General features: G+C 40.6%; 1 protein-coding gene across 5 annotated transcripts in view; it reads right to left on the bottom strand.

Annotated features, from left to right (window-relative positions):
• The window catches only part of chd9 (chromodomain helicase DNA binding protein 9), a 57,230-nt gene that overhangs the window by 26,945 nt on the left and 3,811 nt on the right, over positions 1–26,474 (bottom strand). For 4 of the 5 annotated variants that reach the window (XM_072464694.1, XM_072464693.1, XM_072464695.1 and 1 more), the window contains exons 2-3: positions 22,145–23,696; positions 3,011–3,429 (exon numbers count right to left, since the gene is read on the bottom strand). In XM_072464694.1, coding sequence (XP_072320795.1) covers positions 3,011–3,429; positions 22,145–23,608 — 1,883 coding nt within the window. In that variant the 5' untranslated portion in view covers positions 23,609–23,696. Of the gene's footprint in view, positions 1–3,010; positions 3,430–4,923; positions 5,131–22,144; positions 23,697–26,474 lie in introns of those variants that run through there. The other variant, XM_072464697.1, reaches the window with a different exon arrangement.

The following is a 26,474-nucleotide window of genomic DNA, read 5'->3' as shown; positions in this document are numbered from 1 at the left end:
AGCTCTACAACAGCAAAAAACGTTGAAGCAGTAACTACAACCAACAAAACAGCAGAAACTAAAAGCATGTAGATGCAAGCTTTCATCAGCTAAAGGTAAGGGGAAAATCATGACTTTATATACAAAGGGTTTTTACCAAATTATGCACACAGTCCCAAATATGTTTTGGTCTCTAAAACACACACATATTATGCACTGTGTATGAGATTAGCAGCAACACTTAATTAAAAAACAGCTTTACCTTTTTTGATGAAAAAGTGAGGCACATGAGATTAAGCAGCTTGTAGCCAGGCACAGAAATGTATGAACAATTAAATGTTCAAGGGTATAGGCTAGATGTAAACCTCCATTTTCCATCACGTAATTGATCTCATGAGCACCATTTTGTTTAATATTTTACTGCTACCCCGCTGCTTTGTCGGATCAGCATGTTTAAGGCATGCCTGCTCACAGGAAGCACAGAATCCGCAGCACCAAACACGCTGGATGGAGCACATTAAGAACATAGAAAAATGTCGAGGAGGAGGTGGAGGAGGAGAATAGTGGGTGGAGGACATAAGAAAAAAAAAAATGGGACAAGCACGAGCCAAGTAGTTTATGATTATGTGTTATTTTCCAGCAGGTAGAGTAAAAGTATTCTTATATGAAGCTATGATCAGTCAGTTATAATGGGGTTTTGTGTTTTGCTCAGCCCTAAGCCTACCTTTTATTCTAAATATTGTTAAAATGTAGCGGCGCAGAAACGCAAACATTTACCTCCATTACAGTGAGAAAAGTATGACGCAGTGGGTTAGTAACACCAAATACAGCAACACATAAAACTGATTTTAAAAAGCAAAAAACTGGCTCGGAAATAATTCTGAAATGGACAATTGGGCTCGCACTGACCAGAGCTGTCCAGCTGCAATATGGACAAGTTCAAGACACTGAATAGCTGCATTGCAAACTCTGAATACAATTGTACAATGATTTTTTTCCAGAATTTCCTGAGTGCACTTCTGAACCAAATATAGAAATATTAATGGGTATTTGGCAAATGAGAATCTTCACACCAGCTCAAATATTCACACACACCCACATGCTTAACTACGCACCATTACCATCCATTGTCCACGGGTAATACTCAAACCAAAGCACAAGCTACCTATGATGGCAATACTGTAATATAAATAAAGTACTATTGAAGGAAAATATGATTATGTTAAAAAGGAAAAGCTTAACTAACAAAAGGTTATCAACTTGACACAAGTTCACAAACTCAAAATAATCCATCTCAAACCTCACACTTGAATCCACTGGGTCAACAAAATGCCAGTATTGTGGTTTGTCATGTGCCCGAACGAACCTAAACAAACACGGTGCTGCCCATGGACATACACAACTATTCCCTCTATTTTAGCAGAACAACAATTCTTTTCTATTTTGTTTTTGAAAAAAGACAAAGGAAAGTGCTTTGTACTAGGATCCGAGGTGGATGTTTCTCACAAATACCAATATCCAATATTGGTCTTACTAATGTGGCAATAACCAATATTTGCCAGTAGTGATATTAAGATTTTCAAATCTATAGCAAGGTCCACAAACTTAAGTTGATTATAAAAATAATAATAACAAAGAAAGTATTTATCTTGATATGAAATAATAAATATAGTTGCATTCCATTTGAAGTCTTCAACAAGACACATCTGATGCACTGAGGAAAAACTAGGAATAACACAAGGCCAAACAGAGACAGTTGCAGTGTAAAATAATATCTGTGTCAATAATGAAGACACAAAACCATCTCACCCCAAAGCCGCCATCACAAACAGCACAACACGGAGGGTCAGGACCAGAAACTCTCCAAATCGTCCAAAGACGGTGGAAAGTAACAGTTAGGGTGACCGGACGTCCCCTTTACCCGGGTTGGATTGTCTGTGGGGCTTTGTTGGTCTAAGTCCGACAACAGGACAATGCCATAACACATGATAGTGATCATTTTTATCATTCATTTTATCAGGAAGACTTTAAGCTATCATTAAAAAATGATAACTCTGCTTGTTTTCAGCTACTATATGATATACACATACAACAGACATATCTGCTGCTTGTTTAAGATTTTGAAACTCTAACAAGTGCATAGTACACTTAAGATGCAGATTTGTTCTCAGAATTAACACCATTATGTGATGTAGTAACACAGGAGGCCCACTAAATGTAACCACGTCTTTTGTTCTCTTCTCTCCTTCAGCTCTCAGCCAGACCAGCATAAGCTGATATTTTATTTGCTTGTGCAGGGTGTGGCTTATAGCTACACATAGCATGAAGCAGCTAAAAAACTGGGGGATGGGAGGCAGTATCTATACATCAGCAGTACTTGCCTGAATATTCTCGGTAGCACCATCTTGCATGTAAATGCAGCCTGTGTTTGCTCCTCCCATGTCTCTGCTGGTATCTGAGCTGGCTTTATTATTATGGCATGCTGTAAAATCAGCTGAACTTTGGGCATCCATTTTTGATATAAAGGCTGTTTACACAAGTGGTGGGCATTGCAAAAGCAAACCTTGATGAAGATGATGGGTTGGTTAAAAAGAAGCCCAGGGAAAGGCAAACTATAATATAACATATTTATATTTATACTAAACCCTGAAAACATGTCAACAAACACATTACTTACATTTGCCACAGTATAATTTAAGCATTGTTGCACAGGCTGTACAAGGCCAAACCTTTTTGACTCTTGTCTCTTCACTCTTAAGTATGATTCCTGGACATTTTCCTGATTACAATCACCATGGAGATTATGTAATCACCCCCAACCTCTTTGCACTGTGTCTAAAGCGTCTAAAAAATACTAAATACTTTTAATGATTCAAGTAAAGAGTTATGGCTGTGGCAGGATGTGTAGGTGAAAATTGTAGGAGTCATATTTTCTTTCCATGTCTTTTGAGTGTGCGATGAATGAACTTTAATCATTGATAATGTTGTAGCTGAGATAGTTAAATGCAGTAAAACTTGTTAGCACACTTACCCAATCTTGGCCTTTTGCTTGCTTTTGGATGAGGGTACAATATGTGCCTTCCGACTGACTTTGTCTTTGGTGCGTGCCTTGTTGTTGCCCTTATGCCCCCGGTCTCGATATGCCTTGTACTGTGATGAGGAGCTGGGGAAACTCTCTGGACTCATGACTCTGGGGATGTTCTTCTCGCCGCGCTGACGGGCTTTGGCAATAGCCTCAGAAATGATCCGATTGGCCTTCTCCTGCTTTTCCTGTGTGTCCATCTGAGAGTGGCCGTGTCTCTTCTGCGTCCTCTTCTCCGATGATGGGCTCGAGGAGGAAGAGGAGGATGAGGAGGAAGATGAGGAGGATAAGGAGGAAGATGAGCTGCTCTTCATTGGGGGGCTTGGGGCCTCGATTTGGCTACCGGGACCATTGGTGTTTTTTCGAGGCTGTGAATGACAGAAATATGTACATTAGGAGAGATTTTTTTTTCAAATTTAGGCAATAACATTAGACCATATAAAAGAAAGACAACAAACAACAAAGTCTTATGCTCTGAAAATAGAAGGGCAAACCGCCTTTGAAACATGCTTTTGCAAACACAGCAACATGTGCATGCACATAGAACGCACTTCAAAGTATTCTGTTTTTTCTCTCGATTATGTAAGCATGTTTGTCATTTATAGGTGTTAAACTCTTGTTAAGTAGTCAGGGCGATTTTGAGGAAGGAGACACAGGTTTATCTTGTGTAAACCACTTCTTCATAGTAAAGGTCTCAGCATTTTTACAAAGATACTGTGTTGTTGATAAAATATTAGGCAAATGCAGAAAACCAAAAAAATGTCAAAATAATAACTCAAATGTGACTAAGGCAGAAATGTATTTTGGCAAGTCCTGCCTTCTTAGGTGTAAGCTGCAACATGAAGACACATGAATAATCCAGTTTGCCTGATACGGGATAATATGTGAATAATAGATGCTGCGACTGCAGTTATGCCTACACAAAAATGCGTGGTGGTGCGCAGAGTGAAAGGAAAACCTATAATCGATTGAACTAATACAAAAATGCAAATACCAATAGGAGCAATAGAGCATTAGTATCAATCTCACTCAGAACTATGATGTGGAACACCAGCAAATCATTTAGAAGGAGAGTAAAACTCACACTGCATTATGATTTTCACATGTGCAATACAGCTAGGGTCATTAGGTAGAAATGTACTGGATTAGACTGGAATGTTCTAATTCAAGTTAATGTTAAAAAGAGGGGGAGGGGCTGAAAGTAATGCTTAAGAGCGGAAGAACATGGGAACACACGAGGCGGTAAAGGAACAGAGAAAAATAGTGAAAATAGGATTTTGTCAGACGGGCAGAGGGAAAGCGCGCAAGAGGAAAGATAAAATGCACCAAAAGCCAGAGTACTGCAGCTGTGTAATACATCTATAAATAACTGAAATTACAGCCTGCCAGCACTGCAGTGATTCCAATCTAGCAGCACATCGTGTCGTTCCATGAACATAGTGGAGACTATTATATCAATAGCTACAAGCGCCGATGTCTATCCCTCACCTTTTTCCATACGCTGTAAGTTGTCTGGGATGACTCATAAACTGAACTAAAGGAGGACACAAATAATGCACCGTATACACAACAGCGCTGAACCATACAGGAGAAAATCCCTAATGTTACAACGAGAACACAGAGTTTGGAGTGAACAGAATATGGGGGTGGGGAAAAGACAACACTGTAAATGTAGAGTGTGCCTTGATAAGGTCTAACATGCCGAAGCAAATGAGTGAGAAGGGGAGGAAAAAGCAGCAATGAGTTCAAGATGGCGGCGGTGCAGCATGAGCCAGTGGCAGAGGAGGTTGTTCAGTTCCTGCCGGCCCCTCCTCCTCCCCCTTGTCCAACCTCCCTCCCAGCTCTCTGAGCAGCTCACTTACCCTTCCTCTTGGCCTCTTCACTGTAGACATGGTGTGTTTTTCCTCTTCCTCTTTCCTCCCCCTCTCCGATCGGCTAACAAAAGCCTTGCCCTTTCGGTGGATTTTCTCTAGCGCAGCGCGTGTTGCTCGTTCACACTTTCTCTTCTAAACAGACTTTGTATTTCAATAGTGGTTTTCTGTCGCTCCTCTGGTCGATGTGCGCCCCCCCTCCCCTCCCTCTCTCCTCCCCGGTCAGCTCTTCTCCTCGGGGCAAAGTGTGTGAGAGTGCCGGAGCCTGTTAGGTCTCCTCCTCCCTCAGCGGGCAGGGCTCAAGAGGAGTGCATGGGAGCTCTCTCACTCTCTCTCTGCTTTCAGGCCGGTGTGGGAGCAGCGCTGTGGGCGGTAGAGGAGGTGCATGGCAGTCCAGGAAGCCCTCATTCTGCTGCTGCGTACCGCTTATTTCAGCGTGGTCCGCTTCCACTTTCTCTCTGAAGCCTGAGTATGTCAGAGAGGCATGCCTCCTCTCTCCTCCTTTCTCATTGATTCCCTTTTCTGCCTGCCTTTAGTGTGCTCTCTCAGTCCTTCTCTCCACTTTTCCCTTCTTCTTCTCCAACAAAAAAGGTAGGTTTCCAGGCTTTTTTGGGCACACAAAAAGGCTTCTGTAATCGCTTGCCCTTTAGTTGAGCCTGTTGTGTTTCCTTCTTTTTCCCCACTTGTGTTGCTCCCTGTTCTTTCGTCTTGCCCTACGAGCTCTTCCTGGCGGAGACGAGTATGGCGAACTCCGGTCTCTGGCAGGCAGAGCGGCACAAAATGAAAGCACAAAGCAGCAAAATGCATCAGCATGAATATTAGAGATGTCGTTAAAAACCCAGACTCGTTTTTTTTCTCTCCTCTCCCTCCCTCACTCCCTCTCTCTCTCTTTGTAAGGAAGTAGGCCAGCAGATGGTGCTAGCAGTTATTACATTAACTTTCACAGCTTAACCCCCAAAGCTCTGGATTTCTCAAACACCCCAGATTGTCAACTTTTTTGTCATCTGTTAATATTTTGCCAAGAACAGACTATGTTAATTATGGAAACAATAGAAGTGACAAATTAACAGCTAGACATATTCCCAAAAGCTAAACAGAATGAAATTGACGATTCACAGACTTTCTACTGTCTAGCCATGCAAGGCACATGCACCAACTTCCTGTGGGGGTCAAGAGCTGGTCATCTGACTATGACTGTTGGAAAATGGTCAAACTGGGATGGGTCCAAAGCCTAAAGTCTTTGTATGTACCAGATAATAAACCAGTGTTTGATTCGAGAAAAAGTCTGATAAAGGAGACATGTGCACCGGCTGGAAACTGAGGGCCAATGAGAGTCAGTAAATAAAACTATACCCCTTTATAATAACATCATAAATCATTCCACACAACAAGAGATTTTATAATTACAAACAAGATTCTGGTGGTAATATGTATGGTTTCATAAACATTATTTTTTGTTTTGTTTCATGGCTCTAGAAAATAAAAAGGGAAAAGGTAATTTTCAGGTAACTGGTATTAATTATAAAATAATTCATAACAAAGTGGTGCAATACCCAGTTCCTTTTGAGAATAGATAATAAAAACAATACATTTCTTTGACAAGAGAGGACAATGGTGTCTGTGTCATCAGTAGTCAGAAACACCCAGCTTTGGACGTTGGACCCAAAGAGAAAATGGTTTGCAAGAGTGAAGCATAATTCCTGTCCAAGGCAAACAAACCTGCACTGTGCCTCCGGGTAAGCTTAGTCTGTTCAGACAACGCTGATTATAAGAAATGACTTAAACTTAAAACATTTGATGTTCTTTACAGGACATTGACTATTAGATTCAGGGTATTTTTCAGCCTGATAAAATATTTTACATCAGTAGTGAAGCAGACTGTGTCAGAACATGAGCTGAGAAGTCCAAACGCACATGCCTCAGTGGTCACATGACTCTAAGCTACAGCTCTTTGGCAACTAAACAGTTAATATGCAAACAGCCCCAGCAGCTCAGAGGGGGAGTGGCTGCCTTTGAGGACACAAGAGGGAGGGGAGTTTGCTAAACGGAAACTAGCTTAAAAAAAATAAGAAAAAAGAAGCATGTAGAGGAGCAATGGAGACGCAGGTGCCTGAACACACCACAGCAGGTCAAAGCAAACAGCTTTCATCTAGTCTGAACCCACAGTATGTGAGATTTCTGCTAACTCATCATAACCAAGTCGGATTTTTATAAATGAATATGTCTTAAAGACAGCACCAGTGAGATTTTTGAACTCAGTTCAACTGACAGCACATATATTTGTGGAGATCTGTCTCAACACACACATTACTACAGACAACTATCACAATAAACAATAGTATAACTTAATTCCCCACGGGCACTATAACCCAAAAGGCAGATAATCTCAGAAAACCCTCCTCTTAATGGATGAATCATATTAAAAAAACATGAGCTGCAATATATAAAAAGCAGTATTTATTTAATATCTATAATTTGTCAAAGAAGGTACTTATTCAACCCTGTACAGTTCAAATATTATCATATTACAAAATTATAACCTTTTTACACAGAATGTTAGGACAAATTATTGTTCCAATTATTATTTACTGAACAATGAGTTGATGAGTAGTAATTATCATGAATAGATGTATCTTGCGTAAATAATAATAATAATATAATCATTCATTTTCTGGCACTTGTTGCCGTCGGGGCTTTGGCCCCTGTACATCATGGACAGGGTTGAATAATAATATTATTTTAAATGTCTTAATACTTGACAACACATCTGCCATAATGACTAACAACCTAAAATAACTGGTAATAATATTAAATTAGAAAAAAAAAAAAAAAAAAAAAAATTATATATATATATATATATATATATTTTTTTTTTTTTTCTAATTTAATATTATTACCAGTTATTTTAGGTTGTTAGTCATTATGGCAGATATGTTGTCAAGTATTAAGACATTTAAAATAATATTATTATTATATAATTTTATACAATTAATATCCATTTTAATGTAATTACCGTTTTGGTATGGTTGATAGTCATTATGGCAGATATTTTTGGGAAGTATTAAGACATTTAAAGAAGACGTGTGTGCAAATTCAACTCTTAATCATTTTCACCATGTTATTTCTTTCCCTCATTAACTCACTCAAAGTTGTATTTTGAGTGCTAGCAGGACGCGTCAAGAAAGCATCAGAGCGTTTTGTTGTGATGATGCTTAGAGTGTAAATACCAGAAAATACAATCTTAAATACAAGAGAGAAAAAAAAGAAAAATAGTACAAATATTAATTCACAAGTAGTATAAAAACATAAAACATGTGCTGAATAATGTGCACATTAGAAGATAGTTGAAACAGACATACTGACAAAAAATACATAATATATTATGTTATATACCGTAGTTAATATTCTGATGAAATCAGAGTGTGTAGATGTATATATGCATGCATACAAATAAATGTATATGTTATTATACTGCCTGTCAAAAGAAAAAGGATTCAAATGATAAATTTCATTCCAGTGTTGCATTATTTTTCACAGATTGATCTTGTATTGCTGAAGTGAGAAAGTGACCACTGCACAAAGCCTTCTCCAGCTCGTCCCAAACACTCTCACTGGGGTTCGGATCTAAATGTTTTTTTCTGTTTGATGTTATGATTTGAACCTTCTCAAAACAGACATGTTTTCCATAACCACGGGATATGTCTTTCCACATGGACGTTTCAGAAATGAGAAGCCACGCACTGCAGTTGGGTTTAAATATTGCCTAGTTGAATTCAGGTGGCAAATTTTCTTTTGGACAAGCAATATAATATAATTTTTGTTAACAGTTTTTTTTAGTTTTTTTAAATATTAAAGTTTTAGTATTAGAATTTAAATATTAGTATGAATCTATAGTATGGTCTATATATCATTACACACTTAATCATCGTTACCGTTATAGAACCAGTAATACTACCACAATCGTAATGTTACTTACTATGGTGTGTGTCAGCATGCATGTGTACGCTTTCATGTATATGTAACAGATGCAATGCATGACACAATGTAATAACAATTTGTAAGTCCTAAAAACTGTCTTGAAGAAGTAATAAAAAAGAAGAAGAAAAAGAAGAAGAAACTTGAGCTTTGAGTATCTGCCTTACTTTACTTAAAACTGATTCTATATGTTATCAAAACTTATTAAAGATTGATAAAAAGCAAAATGTTGAAAAATAAACTCAGTGCCTGACTTCCTATAGCTTACGAGCCTTAAAAAAATCACGTGCTAATTTCTACAGGGTTGAAGTGGTACGGTAATTGACGTTTTGGATCAGAATTGGAAAATAGGGAATTAATACTCGATGCATTAGATTCTCTAGTATCAGCACCGATATCGAAGCTGGTAATGTTCTGGTGCTGCTAGTAGTAAGTAGTAAGTAGTAAGTAGTAAGTAGTAAGTAGTAAGTAGTAGTAGTAAGTAGTAGTAAGTCGTCGTCGTCGTCGTCGTCGTCGTCGTTACTTCAATGTAGTGACACAGGGCGAGCTGTCAGAAGCTCTGATCAGCTGAGACTCAAGACCCATATCTTCAGATCTTTAGCTATAGGCCTGGTCAGGACTGCCTGAGCAGGACTGCCTGGTCAGGACTGAGCAGGAGGACTTCAGCTCCTGTTGTGCATGTTTTGGGGTTGATGGGGGAAACAGTGGTGTCCAGAGGAAACCTTCTCAGACACAGGGAGAAACATGTAAACTCAGCATAGAAAAGCCCGGCCTGGCCTTATTGCATTTAATGGCTTTGGACACTCACCTCACAGAATACTTAGACAGGGAGGGCTCATTATGTATATTTCTGAAAGTTTGTCACCATAACATTGAAGGAAGGTTAAAAAGAAGAAGACTTTTACTAAAGTGACAATAAAGTACTCCCTTTACACCTTCTTATGAAAAAATACAGTTATTTAAAGATGTAAAAACTTACTTTGATGCATTGTTAGCATCTTTAGCAAAAGCTAATGGAGGTAATGGTTCAAAGTTCAGGGGTTTAAGTGCACAACATTAGCATCGCACACTGGCATAACATTTTGTTTGGTGACAGGTGTTTAGATGTGTTTAAGTGTACGAGGAGAGCCCTTTTTAGTTTGTAGTCAAATGATTTGCTGTTACAGAGTTACTGTATAAAGTTGTATATTATATTTTTAAAAATGAAGATTGTTTTCAACCAGGGTAAACCTAACCTGACATATTTATAAATCAACCACAATAATGTGGTCATTGATGCTAAATCGTAATAAGCATTTCAGGGTCCAACATCAGCACTGGCTCCAAAATAAAAAAATATTGGTCATGCCCTGATAATTATCATGATTTGATCCCACATATTGATTGACCTTTATTTTATTTGGAATTCTTAATATGACTTTTAATAATAAGTACTGTATGTAGTAATGTATGTGGACAAGTCAGAGTATTAAAATAAACTAAATCAACAACAACAATATTGATTAAAAAGCCCCATGTTGATCACTGACAAACGATCAGATCAATATTTGATTACTTGTACTCGACTATCTGTCATCATAAACATATTTAAATTCAGCAAGGTGAACTGTATGCATCAAACTGATCTGAATCACAAACATCCAAAAATTGTGAAATGAAACAACCACAACAAATAAGAAAACAAGGCCAAGCATCTCAACTTACAAGACCAGTGTGTCCATGACAACTCACTAATAACTTCCTCCTGACGTAAAGCTGTTTGCTCATGTTACAAATCAGTTACCGGTCGAAAAAAAATCTTTTAAGACATTGCAAATTCTATTAGGGCAAAAAAGACTCAAATAAATCATAAAGGGTTGGAGTAGAAATTGTACGCAGACAATGGGCATTTGGAGTTAAGAACAGGTTTGTGTAGTCATACTCTCCTCATAAAAGATCTTTACCACAAACAACAGCCCTGGCAGCTGATAACACAAGGACAGAGGGGTCACTTTATTTGTTACTTACATTATACTAGCCATATTTACAGAAACTATGTCAGAGTTCTCCTTTTCTTTCCAAAAAAATGTGCCTCATTGTCAGAACATTGCCAGTACAATTCAGGCTTTCGTTTTCAGTCAAAGGTTATCTTGTGTTCATGTACGTTATCACACAGCCAACACTTAGTCCAAAACACAATCGAAATCCGGGCTAATCAACACATTACCTGGCAGAGAAACTGATCTATAAGTTGTGTCAAAGTGCATTACAACCGTACAGAAGCGAACGGTGTAACGACAAAAAAAAAAAACTTACTGTGCACTTTGGGCTGCCAGCGTTTCCCACATGCTCCTGACAAATTTAGCTCAAGTACAGCCGTCCTCCTCCCCCTTTCCCACCCCCGGGCTCCTCCCCTTCCGCCGACGACAAAGCCCGCCCAACTTCACGTTTACCTTTGACCCCTGCTTGTCCACGCCTCTCCCTGGCAGCTCTCCAGACAGGCCAATGACGTTGTGTGCTAAAAGAGAGAGCACTGGATGGAGCAGCCAGGCGAGAGGGAGGGAAGAGAAGCGCGTGCGTGTGTGAATCTGTGTGTGTGTGTATCTGTGTGTGTGTGTGTGTGTGTGTGTGTGTGTGTATCTGTGTGTGTGTGTGTGTGTGTGTTGGGGGAGGTGATGAGTCGGGTGTGCGAGTGACACGGCCTATTACTATGTGCAAGCAGAAGCAGCAGGTTTCACGAGGGTGTGTATGAGCTTGTGAGCAGAATGTGTGCAGCGCTTGTAGTGGCAGAGGGACGAGCCAGGGTGTTGCATCGTCTCAGTTTTCAGGTTGCCAAAGGTATTGCCGTCAGTCTGTAGATGCTCTGTGGACGCCTTTGACTTTACATAAACAAATGCGTGTCTGGAAGAGAAGCTGAAGTGAAGTGGAGGATTTCACTTGGTTGGTTTGGTAATTGAAAACCACCAATCGGATGCATGCAAGTGATATCAGGGCCTGGTTTGAGCTCATTTGCAATTGTATTTTTTTTCTCTTTTTTTATTGAGATCATGATAGACACTTTTTTATCATGAACTGTAGGTTTTACTGAAAAAGTACAGCATGGTTGACCACACATTTATTTACAGATATTTTGTATCTAGGCCAACATCACATCGGTCTATTTTACTACAAAATAAGCTTTTGGTGAAGCTCGAATACTTTGAGGCTAGAAAATATAATGTTTTCCATCTTTGATAAATGTAATTCATGTTAATATCTTAATTGAAAAGCCAACTAAAATTGCAACTTTTTATTATCAATAATTTGAATTGTTTGTATTTAGATCTAAATATACACTACATGGCCCTACTCTGCTTTTCTCGGCCCTGTATGTATGTACCTGACTCAATCAGTACTGAAAACCTTTCCATTCCAAGTGGTGGTATTGGGCAGCCTCATGGGGGAAAGCTGCACTAAGGTCATACAATGCGACACAAATGGGTTCAGCTTGACAGATACAAAAACACATTGACAACTACTATAGCCTGCTATACTCTCAGGATAATTTGCCATAGCCCGAGTTTGGATCCTCAAACTATTTTTCAAGGCCTGCTCTTGATATCATAACAATTAAGAGTTTTAATCCATGCCCATTTATCCGTTTCTATTTTTCCAGTCCAAAACATTGCTATTAATCCAGTTTGAAGCATTCTTCAAAATCTACTGGCAGGAAAGGGAATTATAATTAAGGGACAAAAAATCTAGCTTGCCCCAGCATACTAATGTTAGCATGCAGTTGTAAAGAATGCAGTAGCATTCAGTGACTTTTATGGATGGCAGGCAGACTTGGGGTGTTCATTAATATTTAGTGGATAACATTTGCATGCAAAGCCTATCCTACCGAGCTACACTCCCATTCCTGTAAAAACTGCTGAATGGATTAAATATTCTCACTTCACCAATCAATCATTATAAATTAGCTCTATGGTATTAAAATATTGCCTGTATTTTCTAATTTGCGTCTAATCATTAGAAACATTAAAGGCGTAATGGACGATTTTTCATCAATTTGAGAACGCAGGCGGAAGTGCGCATGCGCACTCCCCGTGTGGACTGATACAACACACACGTGCATTCGTTTATTAGCACGACGGATCGCATCGCATCTCTCGTCTCCCGTAGATTTCCGTCTCTAATGAGCCAGCTCGAACTGTCTTTCTCCGTCTTAATTTTGTCCCGTACACTGAGGGAACTATATTATGATAGATCAATGCGCTTAGACACGAGGAAACGTGCTGCTCTCGGGGGACGAGCCGCACACGGCTGCAAGTGAGCAGTAGGTGTGTTTTATGATTGATACATGGCTGGACTAGTCGGCAGTCCACGCCACGAGGAAATAAGATTCAGATTTGAGCCAAAAAAATTGTCCATTACGCCTTTAACACAGTCTTAGCTATAAAGACATGTAGCTAAAATATACTTTTTAGTCAGTTTGTTGAAACTTGGCGCCGCTGTGGCTTCGCTTCTCCTCTGCACATGCTCTGTTAGGAACAATCTGCAAACAACCAAGATTCCTACACATGTTTATTAAGCGTGGTTTGAGACCGTATTGTCCTCAGAGCACATGTGCAGACCTCTAAAACAAGCTGCTGACCGCTGGTTCTAAAAGCTCAAGTGGGAGAGTGGAACATGAACGGGCCTCTGAACACGGTCCGAGAAAGAAAACGGGCGGGAGAAGAAGGACCAAGCTTCCCCCGCAGTACTGCTCAATGGCCTGTAGCGGCCACTAAGACAGAATGACCTTCAGCCAAGCTTCAGCAGCAGAAGTGAGGGGAAAACAGGCTCATTTGGATATATTTTGGAGCAATTTAAATATGGTTGTGACACAGGGTAATTTTAGATTTGAACCGCACACCACTGCACCACAATGCAATTTGACAAAATAAATTCTGGTGATGATTTATGGACTCAAACATAGCTCAAACAGAGCAATGGGTCTACCTGTGACATCACAAAACAGTGGACTTACTTACTTAATTAATAAAGCTAAATACAACACCAGGTATGTTTTTACTAGGGAACAACGTTATAACATGGTTAAAAGCTAAGGAAAAAAAAGGTATGTGTCCTTTAAATAAAATATAAAAAAGAGAAAAAGGCTAGAGTTGACCATGGTGTCAAAATCAACGCTGTGAGGATTGTAGGACCGATATGGATTTTGGGAGGCCGATACAGGGCCGATATAAGGAAGTTAGAGGTGGCGATAGCTGGCATAACTGCCAATATATTTAGTAAAGTAAAATAAATAGTTTATAGTTTTTATTTCAGGCAGCTGATAATGTGTGTGTGTGTAATAAGTGTGTCAGGCTCTATTCAATCAAAATTATTTTTATTAAGGCAACGTATACTGTTATTTTGCCTCATAAGTGAATTTTAAAGGCTGAAACTATGTTTACACAACATTCTTTTTGATAGACTTAGTCAAGTTAATTTACAAGCCTGCAAAGAGCCTAATAAATGTGTGTACGTCACAGTAATTAATGAGTAAAATACAACACCTCATTTATAATGTCAGTCCAGTAAACACAAGACACCGCCATAATCACCAATGATAAAACAGGCAATGTTTACACTGTTTTGAAACAGAAACTAAGCCTCAAAATGGACACATTTACAGCACTCACTGCTCAGACAGGCAACCTCAGATCCCAACTCTTCACAAATAAGATTTATTTTAATCCTGACACCAAACGATTGTCCGTAGTGAATATAATCCACCATGTTGTCGTCGACAACGGCAGTAGAAGAGTGTGCGCTTGCTGACCAGAATCTTCTCTCTTTTCCACTGAGACTTTGATCCTATGATATTTTGAGTCCAATGGTGTCACTGGTGTGATCTGCGCCAAAGTTAACTTTTATTCTTGAGTTCAGAACCAGCAAGGGCTTTTTTTTTTTTTAATAAACATTATAGTTCATAGTAATGAAACCATTTGTGCTTAAAATAACATATTTTATTCTTAATTTCACGTATGTCCCGAAAACAGCAACATTTTACTTCACCAGTCCAAGTTGTTAATAATAATAATAATAATAATAATAATAATAATAACTTTTATTTATATAACGCTTTTCAGTGACCCAAAGACGCTGAACATAATAAAAAAGGGGGGGGGGGTATTTACAGACAGGGGGGACAACACGTACAATACACATTAATATACAGATAAAATGAACAAGACAGAAGAAGTAGAGAGAAAAAGATGGGGATGTAACAGGGGGTAGAAGAGTAGGCAATGGGGTAGAGGAGGCTAGGGCAGGTCATAGGCTTGGGTGAAGAGGTATGTTTTTAGGCGGGATTTGAATGTTGTGAGTGAGGGAGAGTGGCGGACAGGTTGGGGTGTTCTGTTAGAATATATAAAGAGGACTAATTCACTTGTAGCCAGAGGCGGAGCCAGACATTCTAAACATCAGGGGCTTAGCCCAAAAAGAAAGGGAGGGGGTTCATTATGGCCAATGATGTGGTTTTAGTGCAGTTACAGAGAGTAACCCTCCAAAAGGCAAAGACAGCCTTTTTACCTTCTGAGAGAACTCCTCCCTCCAAAAAACATTGAACAGAACAGCAGAGGTGACATTTAGTTATTCAAGAAATTGTACATCTTGGTGTTCTTTAAAACAATCAGTGACAAAACAAATATGAAAAACATGCACCTGACAGGGCTCGAACTCACAACACTAATGTCCACAGACTGATGCTCTGCTAAATGCTAATCGGTCTTACCTTTAGCAAACACCTTCCTCAGTGAGCTGTTTGTCCTGTAGTTTCTCTGTTTTAGCTTTGTAGATGAATAAAACCTGAGCCACTGCTACAACCACAATGAATTCATGGTTTGAACGATCATGTGCTGTTGTCGTCTATTCTACATTAGATAAACTTTGTTTTTCAGCACATGTTCTGAATGTCTATTTTTTCCAGTTGATCTGCTCTTGTGTCCTTCACTTTTTGCAAAACCTCAGTTAAATGATGTAGAAAAAGCTAAATTGGTCAGATTGCATGACGTGCTGTAAACACTGCGCACTTTCTACGCTCCCGCCCACTTTCTACATGCAGCCAATCATACACCAGTTCAACAAAACTAATCAATGAAACGTGTAAAGAGCATTGAAGCCACTGCGGGATTCGATCCCTGGTTCCCTGCGTCCCAACCCAACACTCTACCTGTTGCACTTAGTGACATCATGATGCATTTTTAAAAGATTAAAACATCCGGGGCTATTGGACAAAGATCCGGGGCTCAAGCCCCAAAGCCAGGGCCTTGCTCCGCCCATGCTTGTAGCCAAACTGTTTTTGTAAGTGGCAGTACAGATTACAGTAGCTATGAATTAATTTGCTTTTTATGTCACAAGAAACTTGTTTCGCCATGTGACTTCACTTTAGCCTCACCCCGTCATCGTAGACTTTGTTTCATAATCGCAGTCTTCTGTTCTCTTTCAAACAACAAAACTCTGCTTCCCAGTGACACTCGTGTAAGTTTAAAGGGAGTGTCTACAGAGCCCTGAAACTGCTGGGCTATTTGACTGCGCTGGGTTAGGGTTAGGGTTAAGGTTAGGGTTAAGGTTAGGGTTAAGGTTAGCCATGAGGCTATATGGCCATGCCGCGGCTCCTGAAACTGCTGGGTTATTTGACCGCGCCGCGGCTCTGCAGCCACGGCCAAGTTTAAAATACACCACTCTCTCCTCTGTTGTGCTTTAGTGGCCGTAGGTCTGCGCGGAACAAGCTCCATGTGAAACGAAAGCACACCACAGATTCATGGAGTTTTAATTAAATATGTAAATTAAATGAATAAATCGGCAATAAATTAATAACCAAAGCTTTCTTGGAAATATTTTTTTCAAACTGAGTCCAGATGACTACAACTGAAGCTTTTTCTACCAAAGCTTTCTTGTAATCAAATTCCACGTTTTAATCATTTCAGCCCTTAAATCCAGCGCTGCTCCAGTCAGAGCCATGAATGGTCAGAGTGCACACAAACTGTCACTCTGGAGGTGCCCATATCGGCCAATAATATCGATAACCAAATATATATGTTAGCATGTTGCATGACACTACTTCTCATGTAGTTTATCGCCAGCTTTATTTACATTAAAAGCTACTATTTGCGTTACTGTACCACATCTCACAAATAATGACTTTCATCTAAACCACTGCAATGATCTGATGGTTTTGAACACTTTAGAGAATCAAGCAAATCTCTTTTCTCTAGACAGGAAACAACTGATGCTATTGTACACTGGCACAACTAAAGTGTGCAGTAACATGTGCAGCACAATGTGCTGTATCTTTTCTGCAGAATTGTTTGATTAACACATGAATTAATAATTGTATTTATATAGTGTTTGTCACGACCGGTGGTGGTAAGCTACAATTTGGTGCAGTGCCCTGGGGCAGACTGACGGAAGTGAGACTGCCAATCTGTGCCATCGGCCCCTCCGACCATCACCAACCAATCACGCACTCACTAATTTCATTCTAGGCAATGCGGCTGAAGTGTTTTGCCTAAGGACAGTTTACTCTAGCCACCCCAGTATGGGACCTGGTATTCCAGCAGTGTGCAAGTACCAGGCAAGTAACCAGGCCCAACTGACTTAGCTTCTGAGATCTGACGAGATCTGGCAATGAGAAGCAGGTATGGCCACGTTTACCTTTAGTCTTTCTTCTCCAGGGATCATGAGATGTAGGCCCCTTTTCCATTAGTACCTACTCGGCTCTACTCAGCTCTCAGCTGTTGCATGCTTTGCCTGTCACTCTTTCAATAATTTGAGCCAAAGCGATATAATCTGTGGGAAGTGCTGCGGGGCTGTGTAAAGTTGGACTTTTCACGCAGAATTTGCTAGACCTAGCTTATGTTTTGGTTTTAATTAGATGTTTTTTGATTGTCCGCTACACAGTGTCTGCGTGCGCCTCCACACACAGCATGAGCACTGAGCTGGGTGTGTGTAGTAGTTACCAGGCCTTGACTACCGCTGCTCACAAGATATGGACCAAAATTGTATCGGTCTGTGGTGTGTGCGTTTTGTCTGACGTCTATTTACTTTTACTGTAGCAAAGGAGGATGCAGTGTCTGTTGCTGCAAGCTGGAGTCACTCGTGAGTGACTACACTACACGCCTAATGAGCAGCTGACCAGTATCACGTCACAAATGCACCTTGACTATCAAGGCTCTATTTTACGGAATTATTTGAACTTCAAATAAGACATTCAAGACATTGAGGAACAAGGTAAACATGACCTTTCAGTCTTTGTTGCAGATAAAATGGGGCCAAATGGGACTGGGCTTTGAACAGAACATTATGGACAAGTGTTTGAGTTGACGTTCACTCACACACAGCAGAAGGATGCAACTTTGCTCCAGTGACTGAATCATTTGAGGTGGAGAAAATGCAAAAGAAGTTCTTAAGGGGGCACGGTCTGGTGTATCATGAAATATTGGGCACAAATGCATACTAAATTAGTAAGTTTGAGAGATAGGTGTAAACCTGTTTACTGTAAGATAGGCTGCCAGGGGTCTCGCTACCTACATCCATTTTGACATGGGGGCGGGGGAAATAAACCATCCCTAAAACCCAGCGCGGCAGGCGTCCGCGGACCACAGCGAGCGCGGCAAGAGTCAGCGCGGCCAGCGCAGAAAAATAACTTTTTTGCGGCCGACGCGGCACAGCAACCAATCAGAGATTATGCTCTAGTGACGTGCTACACACTACCCGGAAAAAACCCTCCAGACGCAGCTCTAGGAGCAAATAAAGATATTCACTAAACGCTGCTCAGCCCTAAAGACTATGGTCTTCTATGATCCTGACTATGAGGCTGCCTGTGTCCAATGGATGAAAAGGCCAAGAAGAGTTGATGTGTCTAAATTATATTACTGTTTTCACCCATTAGCTAAAACTGTACCAATTTTCATTAAATACCAAAATTGTGAATAAAATTGTGCATCATGATACAGTGCTCACTGGTAATAAATTTAAATGACTATGTCTTTATGTTTATTTATCATTTCCATGATTCCATTAAGTTTTGTGTTGCCAATTAAAATTTCTTGATGGTAGATAGGCCTTTACACCCATACCCATATGAGGCATATATTTACCATCCCTTAGAAAGATTCTGGGGAGAGCACTGGTTGCTACAGTTTGTACACCAAAAGGGTGTTTGATCATAATTTTGAATACATATAGTCTATTTATGAAAGCTAAAATAACAAACTGCTGTTTTCAAAGCAACAGTTAAAAAAGACACACCTGCAAACCTTTTGCCTTGACCATTGGCAACTCAACTGAGCATTTCACAGCAAATGTCCATCAAACGGAGCGTTCACGCGTCTGCCCCACATCCTGTGAAAGTAATTTTTAATAGAAATGAGATCCAATCATTTTAGTCAACAATGATCAGTTTTAGTATTTTTTTTTTTTTTAATCTAGAAGTACAACCAATCCAAGCCTACAGGAATAAAATGTATTGTTTTTGCATGTTTTAAATTATACTGGCAAAATGACCAATGAGGGGAGAAAGAAAATACAAGTACAAAGACATAACAAAACATAGGCAGACAGGCATTTACAAATTTTGCTATAATGAAAATGGCTTAGATGTGTTTTTCATAAAAAGCACCAATTACAAATTATTTGTATCAAAATTCACATTTGTATCACAATGTGAAATTGTTTAATACGATGCACCACTACCTGTCCTCTTGTATAAACATTCTGCCCTTGATTTGTTGGGTCAGGAAATGTGAACAATAAACACAATGTAAACCCTCCTATTTGACTTGAAAACGTTTTGTAGTGATGAGCAGCCTCGCAAAACTCGATAAGCTCCATTTGTAAAGTCTGACTGTGTTAAACATAAGGCCAAAAGGAAGGAGCAGCTGATCAGTTTGTGACCCATGGACCGTAATTGGACCATTTCGTATCTCGTCCTTGCACTGTGGGTTATAAAGAAGGCTGTAGATCTAACTTTTTATAAGTAGCAGTACTGTCCACAATTTATTATATAATCTAACTTTTCTTTAAATAAAAAAAGGGATTAAAAAGCAGTGTTAAAATGTTGACAGTAGAATATAAATAAGAAAAACTTCCAGCTAATGTAACATAAATTACAGGTATATTTGCATATATTCCAAATACAATATAGTTTAGTGCTACCATTAAAGGCGCAATGGACGATTTTTCGGCGATTTGAGAACGCAGGCGGAAGTGCTCATGCGCACTCCCCCGTGCGGACTGATACAACACACATGTGCGTTTGTTTATTAGCGCGAAAGATTGCGTCGCATCTCTCGTCTCCCGTAGATTTCCGTCTTCTTCCGAGTCAGCTCGAACAGTCTTTCTCCGTCTTCATTTTGTCCTGTACACTGAGGGAACTATATTATGATAGATCAATGCGCTTTGACACGCGGAAACGTGCTGCTCGTGGGGACGAGCCACACGCAGCTGCAGGTGAGCGGTAGGTACGTTTTATGATTGATACATGGCAGGACTAATCTGCAGTCCACGCCAGGAGGAAATAAGATTCAGATTTGGGCCAAAAGAATCGTCCATTCAACCTTTAATGCAAATGTGTGTGCGCATCAGACTAATTTTGAGCTACAGCTGTAAACCCAAACAAGCATAACATTTGTCAGGTCGAAATGTACCCCAAAAATTCAGGAGTTACAATACACTAGAATTAAATTTAATATATACTTAGAACATGACCAAGGAACCAAATTAAGTTAGATTCCCATTTACAACAAGCAGTCACTATAGTGCTCCAACTCAGAGCTGCAAGCAGCTGACCATTACAGCCACTGGAAATCCTAATTAGCCACATCTACGGCAGGGGAGTGAAGAGTGGGCAGCAATCCCTGGTGCCTTGCCTGTTCAGCAAACACACTATCAGCAGGCTCTTCACACATGAGTGAACATCAATAGCACAGTCAGCCTGTAAGCGTCAACAAGGCCTGGATGTTGACACAGACGAGGATAGGCTCTGGTTCAGCCCCCTGATTCAATCAAAGACCTTTGCAGACGCCCAGCGACCTGTATGCGTGGGCTCTCCAGCAGAGTCATCTTTGTCACCTGTTGCCTGTAACTGGGGTTTTATGTTTGTTCACTTCACACAAAATGAGTTAATTATGTTCGAAAAATTGCAAGTGCCTCCATATGATTTAATAGGATGTATCTGTCTTAAAAAGGACAGGCCATGACATACTGGTGCTTTTGCTGCTGTTCATGAGTCACTCGCAGGAGCTCAGTGGATGGTGCTAAGTTGCCATCAAGCCCCGGTCCACAAACTGCCTCTTGCCTGTTTGAGCTAGCAAATGCTTTCCCTACCTCCCACCAGTTTCTCTTGATTATGTCACTCTGCTGTCCGCGCTTCCTTCCTGGAACACTCAAAACTGTCCTTTCCACGTGCTAAAGCTCTCTCAGTCTACAGCCTCCCTGCCCCCTCCCTCAAACGCCTTCACCACAGACCAGCGCTCTCACTAACACACACACACAAACTGTGGCAGCTACCACAACAGTGCACAACCTCCCCCACCCTCCAGTGAGCCAGTGTGCAAGTGCTCCTGGCTTGCCCTGACCCACATCTTGATATAGCCCTAAGTATGCTTACAGCTAAGTCCTGAAGACACTCCTGCCACTCTTAGCCTAATCAGGCCTGACCTGCTGTCGGCCCACTGGATAGCCAGACATGTTGGGCCGGACAGACCATTAAGACTGCTTTTCAACCAACGCTGTAGTCTGGGCACCTTCCTCCACCACAATCACTCTTGACACACATGGTATCTGGGATAGTTCAACATTAAAGTTTCTTTGAATTTTGTTTCATTTTGTAGTATAGACAGAGCAAACTTTAAATCTCATCGCATTTTAAATTGGTTCTAATCAACATCCACCTGCACAGTTTGAAATCTGTGACAGCGTGTGACCATGCTAGTCGTGAACATTGTCTGTGTCCGCCATCACAAAAACAAGTTGATGATGGCTAGATTTACTGCCATGACCCAACTCCAGACAGGCAGAATTGGACAGAGACCGATACGGTTGTAGTGGATGCCATAGATATTTTCTATGGCATCCACATCAAGCTCTACCAATTAGCCATTATTGCCATTAGCTCAGTCATATTTAAAGACAATTGGCATCATCCAGGGTTTTATGTAATGTGTGAATATTTTTGCCTCACAAAAAGCTGTTCCACACATGTGAAGCTAAGACATTCTGTGTAAAACATTACCTTGGTTTCGGGGAACTCAACAGGTGGTGCTTTCGTGTCTTGTCCCCTCTCCTGAATGGACTCGCTCCAGGAACAGCTCGATTCTTCCTGTTGGGTAAAGGCTGCCTCCAACTGCGGCAGGATGTCGGGCAGGAGGTCATCATGAGCCTCCAAAACCCCGCTGTGTGCCTCTGTGTGATGAAGATTCGCTTGGTATCCATTAGTATTGGGAACCCCAAAGCTTTGTCGCAGGTCAAAAGATGAGTGAGTGACCATATTGGCACCGCAGCCAGCAGACTCTCTAAACATCTCCGGCTTCCGGTTTCCTTGTGTATTTGCGGAGGGGCACGTGCTTCTGAAGTCATATTCCTCCGCTTGACTCACCGGCGTCCTCATGTTGCGCTGATCAATACCTGATGCGGAAAACTGACAAACTGGCCCTGATGAATTCTGCACTCTAGGCCTCGAAAGGGCTGATTGCTGACTGAGATAGGGGACTTCTGGTTCTCCCGGATAGGTAGGGTATTGAGCCGATGGGTAAGAGTTGGCTGATGTAACATGGCTAATGGGTTGCACCATCGACGACGACTGAACCGAAAAGCCCATGTTGTTTTCTCCAGATCCTGCAATCATCTGGTAGTTGATCTGCTGCTGCTGCTGCTGCTGCTGCTGCTGGTGCTGCTGCTGCTGCTGCTGCTGCAAACATGGCCCACTCACAGGCCCACTTTTACAATCCAAATATGACTTATGTGGCAGAGGCTTTGAAAGGTGTCTTTGATCTCCAATGGATAAATTGTGATGTCTAAGCTGACTGTGGTGACTCTGCTGTTGGTTCTGTGGTGGGCATTCCCGTTGGTAAGTGAAACCATGATGTTGTGGGTTTGAAGCAGACATGTGATGTTGGTGGTGCCCATGGTTTAACAGCTGCTGCCTCATGCACTGCTGCTGCTGCTGCTGCGGAAGGTGGTGAAGGTGTGGTTGAGTCTGATGTCTGACATGCATCGGCTGACTGTGCAGTTGTTGGTGGCAGACTGGTTGTTGTTGGTAAATGTTATCGTTCTGGTCTTGGTTGCCCCACATTGGACTGTTCCCGTTAGAGAAGAGACCATTCGTATGAGCTATTTGACTCATTGTGGCATTGTGGTATTGGGCATGCTGCTCTGACCTCATGCCACCTGCCCCACCTGCCCCACCGCCTGAGACTGCGGGCCCAGGAAAGGAGTAAGCCCCAGCATGTTGTGTTTTCATACCCATATAGTGGCCCATCTGCTGATTGTAGGCGGGCATGGCTTGATGGACCGAGGCTGAGGTAAGCGGTGGCACATGGTTGTGAGATTTTTCATGATTTAGAGGATTAGCTTGGATGGACTCAAAATCATCAGTGAGATTTAACTCGTCCACAATTGATGGTCCGGGTGGAAAGTTTTCCTCCTCTAGTCCATCTAAACCTCCAACAAAGAGGCTGGGGTCATCGAAAAAGTCCATGGCTAAATCCAGGAGAGGACCAGGCCTCTGGATGAAAGCTGGTCCGGGTGAGTTGGCCGAGTTACAGCATTACCATTTCAGTGTCACCCTGAAATCCAAGAAAAGAAAATGTTAAAACAATGAAACAAAATGGTCCAAATTATGGCTGTAGAAAATTGCAAACACACACACGAAGGTCTGCATATTGAAAACCTGAAGCCGTCTATTATGTGTCAGCACTGCCTTTCAAGTGTGTGGCAAAGCAGCTGGTGGAAATGAAGCAGCAGCCAGGAGCAGGTGCCTCTTCCTGTGCACCCTCCCCTTTACTCAAACGCACCTCCAGTGCTCACCCCCCACTAGCACTGCCGATGAAGCCTGCCCTGCTACTGCACTCTGAGTAGGAGGCACACACAGCTGATAGAATTTCAACAGCCAGGCACACAGGCCCATGAGGTCCTTTGTGTGCTCGTGTGTGCACTGCACAACCACAGACCAGAGGAAGATGACAGTGAGTACTGAGGTCAGTCATTATATGCTGACTGACTGGAGCTGCACTCACAGGCTAGAAAAGCACAGCTCTCCTCGAACGTTGTCACTTTCTACTCCTCTATCAGGCATCAAGAATATGTTCAATTTAATTCTAAGTACATTTCCAAATTATCAACTGCTAATTTAGTAATCAATAACTGTTATCGTGAAAAACACTATAATATGCCATATGCTGAGAGTAGAGGTTATTATGACTTATACAGAGTGGGGAGTGTATGTTTTTAAAATTTAATCTATCATGCAGAGGACAATCAGAAATAATAGCTAAGTTTTAAGCATTTATTTTTGCATTAATTGTTTGTATGTATTGTATGTCTATTCTTCTGTAAATGTACCAGGATTAGCCTAAATGCCTTTGAGGGCTTTGAGTGCCTTGAAGGTGGAAAGATGCTATACAAATACACACATATACATAATAGTGCGTACTTTTCATCTGCTTTCCCTGGATGGATTTTAAACAGTCACACTAAAAAGCATCTATATTAGAATAGATACAATGGAAAGGAAAGTTTAAGATCACCAAACAAATGTAAACATGAAGCCCAATTCCCAGTCAACCATTGAGTATCAACAAAGACACTCATCTCCAAACTTCAATTAGACAGAAGATATTATTCGAAAAACCAGTCTTGTGTTTACCAAGATGGCAAAAGTCAAACAATTGTGTTAGAGTGGAATATATAAGCATACACTACACATATACACTTGTTATTTTATATTATGTTGATACTACTAGTTATGGATCTAAAGATATCTTAGGTCCCCCAATAACGATTCACACTTTATTCAGAAGAATATGTAATGTTTTTCTCATAAAAGTGAACTTAAACATATGATCAATGGATTAAGTTGTAAAACGTAGTATTCATGTAGTAATTGTAACAAAAATATACATTTATTCCAAACTCAATTGCTTGTTCTGTAGACCAGGGGTTCTCAACCTGCGGGTTGGGACTCCCATGGGGGGTTTATATAGGGGGTTTGTTTATATAGGGGCCCTAAATCGTGACAAACATTAGAAATCAGGCTGTTTTATCATTTTGCAAATGCTAATAGTTGTTATCAAGGGGGTCGCAACTGACAGAGGTTGAGAACTACTGTATTTTCCGGACTATAAGTCGCACCTTTTTTCATAGTTTTGGCCGGGGTGCAACTGATACTTATATTTATACTTATATACTCCGGAGCGACTTATATGTGGTATTATTTGTCATTTTCACACTTGCAACCGCATTTCATACTCCAGCAACTTATATGCATTTTCTTCTTCTCTATTATGCATTTTTTGGCTGGTGCGACTTATAGTCCGGAAAATACGTACCGCTTTAGACAAGATTTGCGCTGCCCTGCACTGCCTCTGAGGCCCCCCAGGACCCCCCTTTGGGCAGTTACCGGTAGTTTGATTTTTCCCCTGGTAATAGTCAGCCGCAGTTGTGCATTCACGTGTTTGAATACACAAGCTTAAACTTTACCTGACTCACCATGAAAGGAGGAAGTAGGTATTATGGGTATTATAATTCATTCTAACTCTCACCAATCCTGTGTGCACTTTTGGAAGTTTCAGACCTGCAGCAGGACCACCATCACACAGCCAACATACCAAACAAGCGTTTAATAGCTACGCACACAGGTTACGGGTTTGCAATTAAGAAAATGTTTTACAATTAGATGCTGACAACCACTGCAATGATGCTGCTTTTACAATGCATGTAATTAAGGGGGGAGAAATGAATTCACAAATTTGAAAAATAATAAAGATGGGTACAACAACTTTAAAGATGAATGAAACCTGTCAGATTCTTTTGTTCACGTTATCCTTTTTGACTTTGTATTAATGACAGAGTGAGTCACACCTGTCTGTGCTCTGTTTACTTAAGACAGACAGACCAGTGCTCACATACTCTAACTTAATTATCGTATAAGCAAAGTGAGTTTCACACTAGTGCAGCAATTAAGCTATTGTTCAAAGCATGTGCTTTTTTGCAATGTTGTTACATTATTTATTGTTGTTATTACAGCATTATTGATATTGATGTAACACAGCCATTTTGTAAAGTCTTGAACTGTCTAGCTTCTGTTTCGTTTGTAATGAAAAAGCAGGGCACCTAATCGAAAAGAGCAGTAAAATGAATCACGTTTTAAAAGGTTATAAGGGGTAAGGGTACAACAAAACTGTGTGTCTGTCTCATCATAAAACTATGATACTAATAAAACTACACAGGTCCATATCTGTCCTATTTATTAAATGTCAAGTATCAATACCTGCCCAAATATCTACCGTAGTTTAGATAAATAGTTACTTTAAATTTAAATTATTTGGGTATATATTTTTTACAGT

Source organism: Eucyclogobius newberryi, unplaced genomic scaffold (genome assembly GCF_026437365.1).
Source record: "Eucyclogobius newberryi isolate DKJ021-1_F unplaced genomic scaffold, fEucNew1.0.hap1 SCAF_5, whole genome shotgun sequence".
In the NCBI taxonomy this organism is placed as follows: Eukaryota; Metazoa; Chordata; class Actinopteri; order Gobiiformes; family Gobiidae; genus Eucyclogobius; species Eucyclogobius newberryi.
Note: the sequence above shows the minus strand (reverse complement) of the source record. Positions and strands in the feature narration are given on the sequence as shown.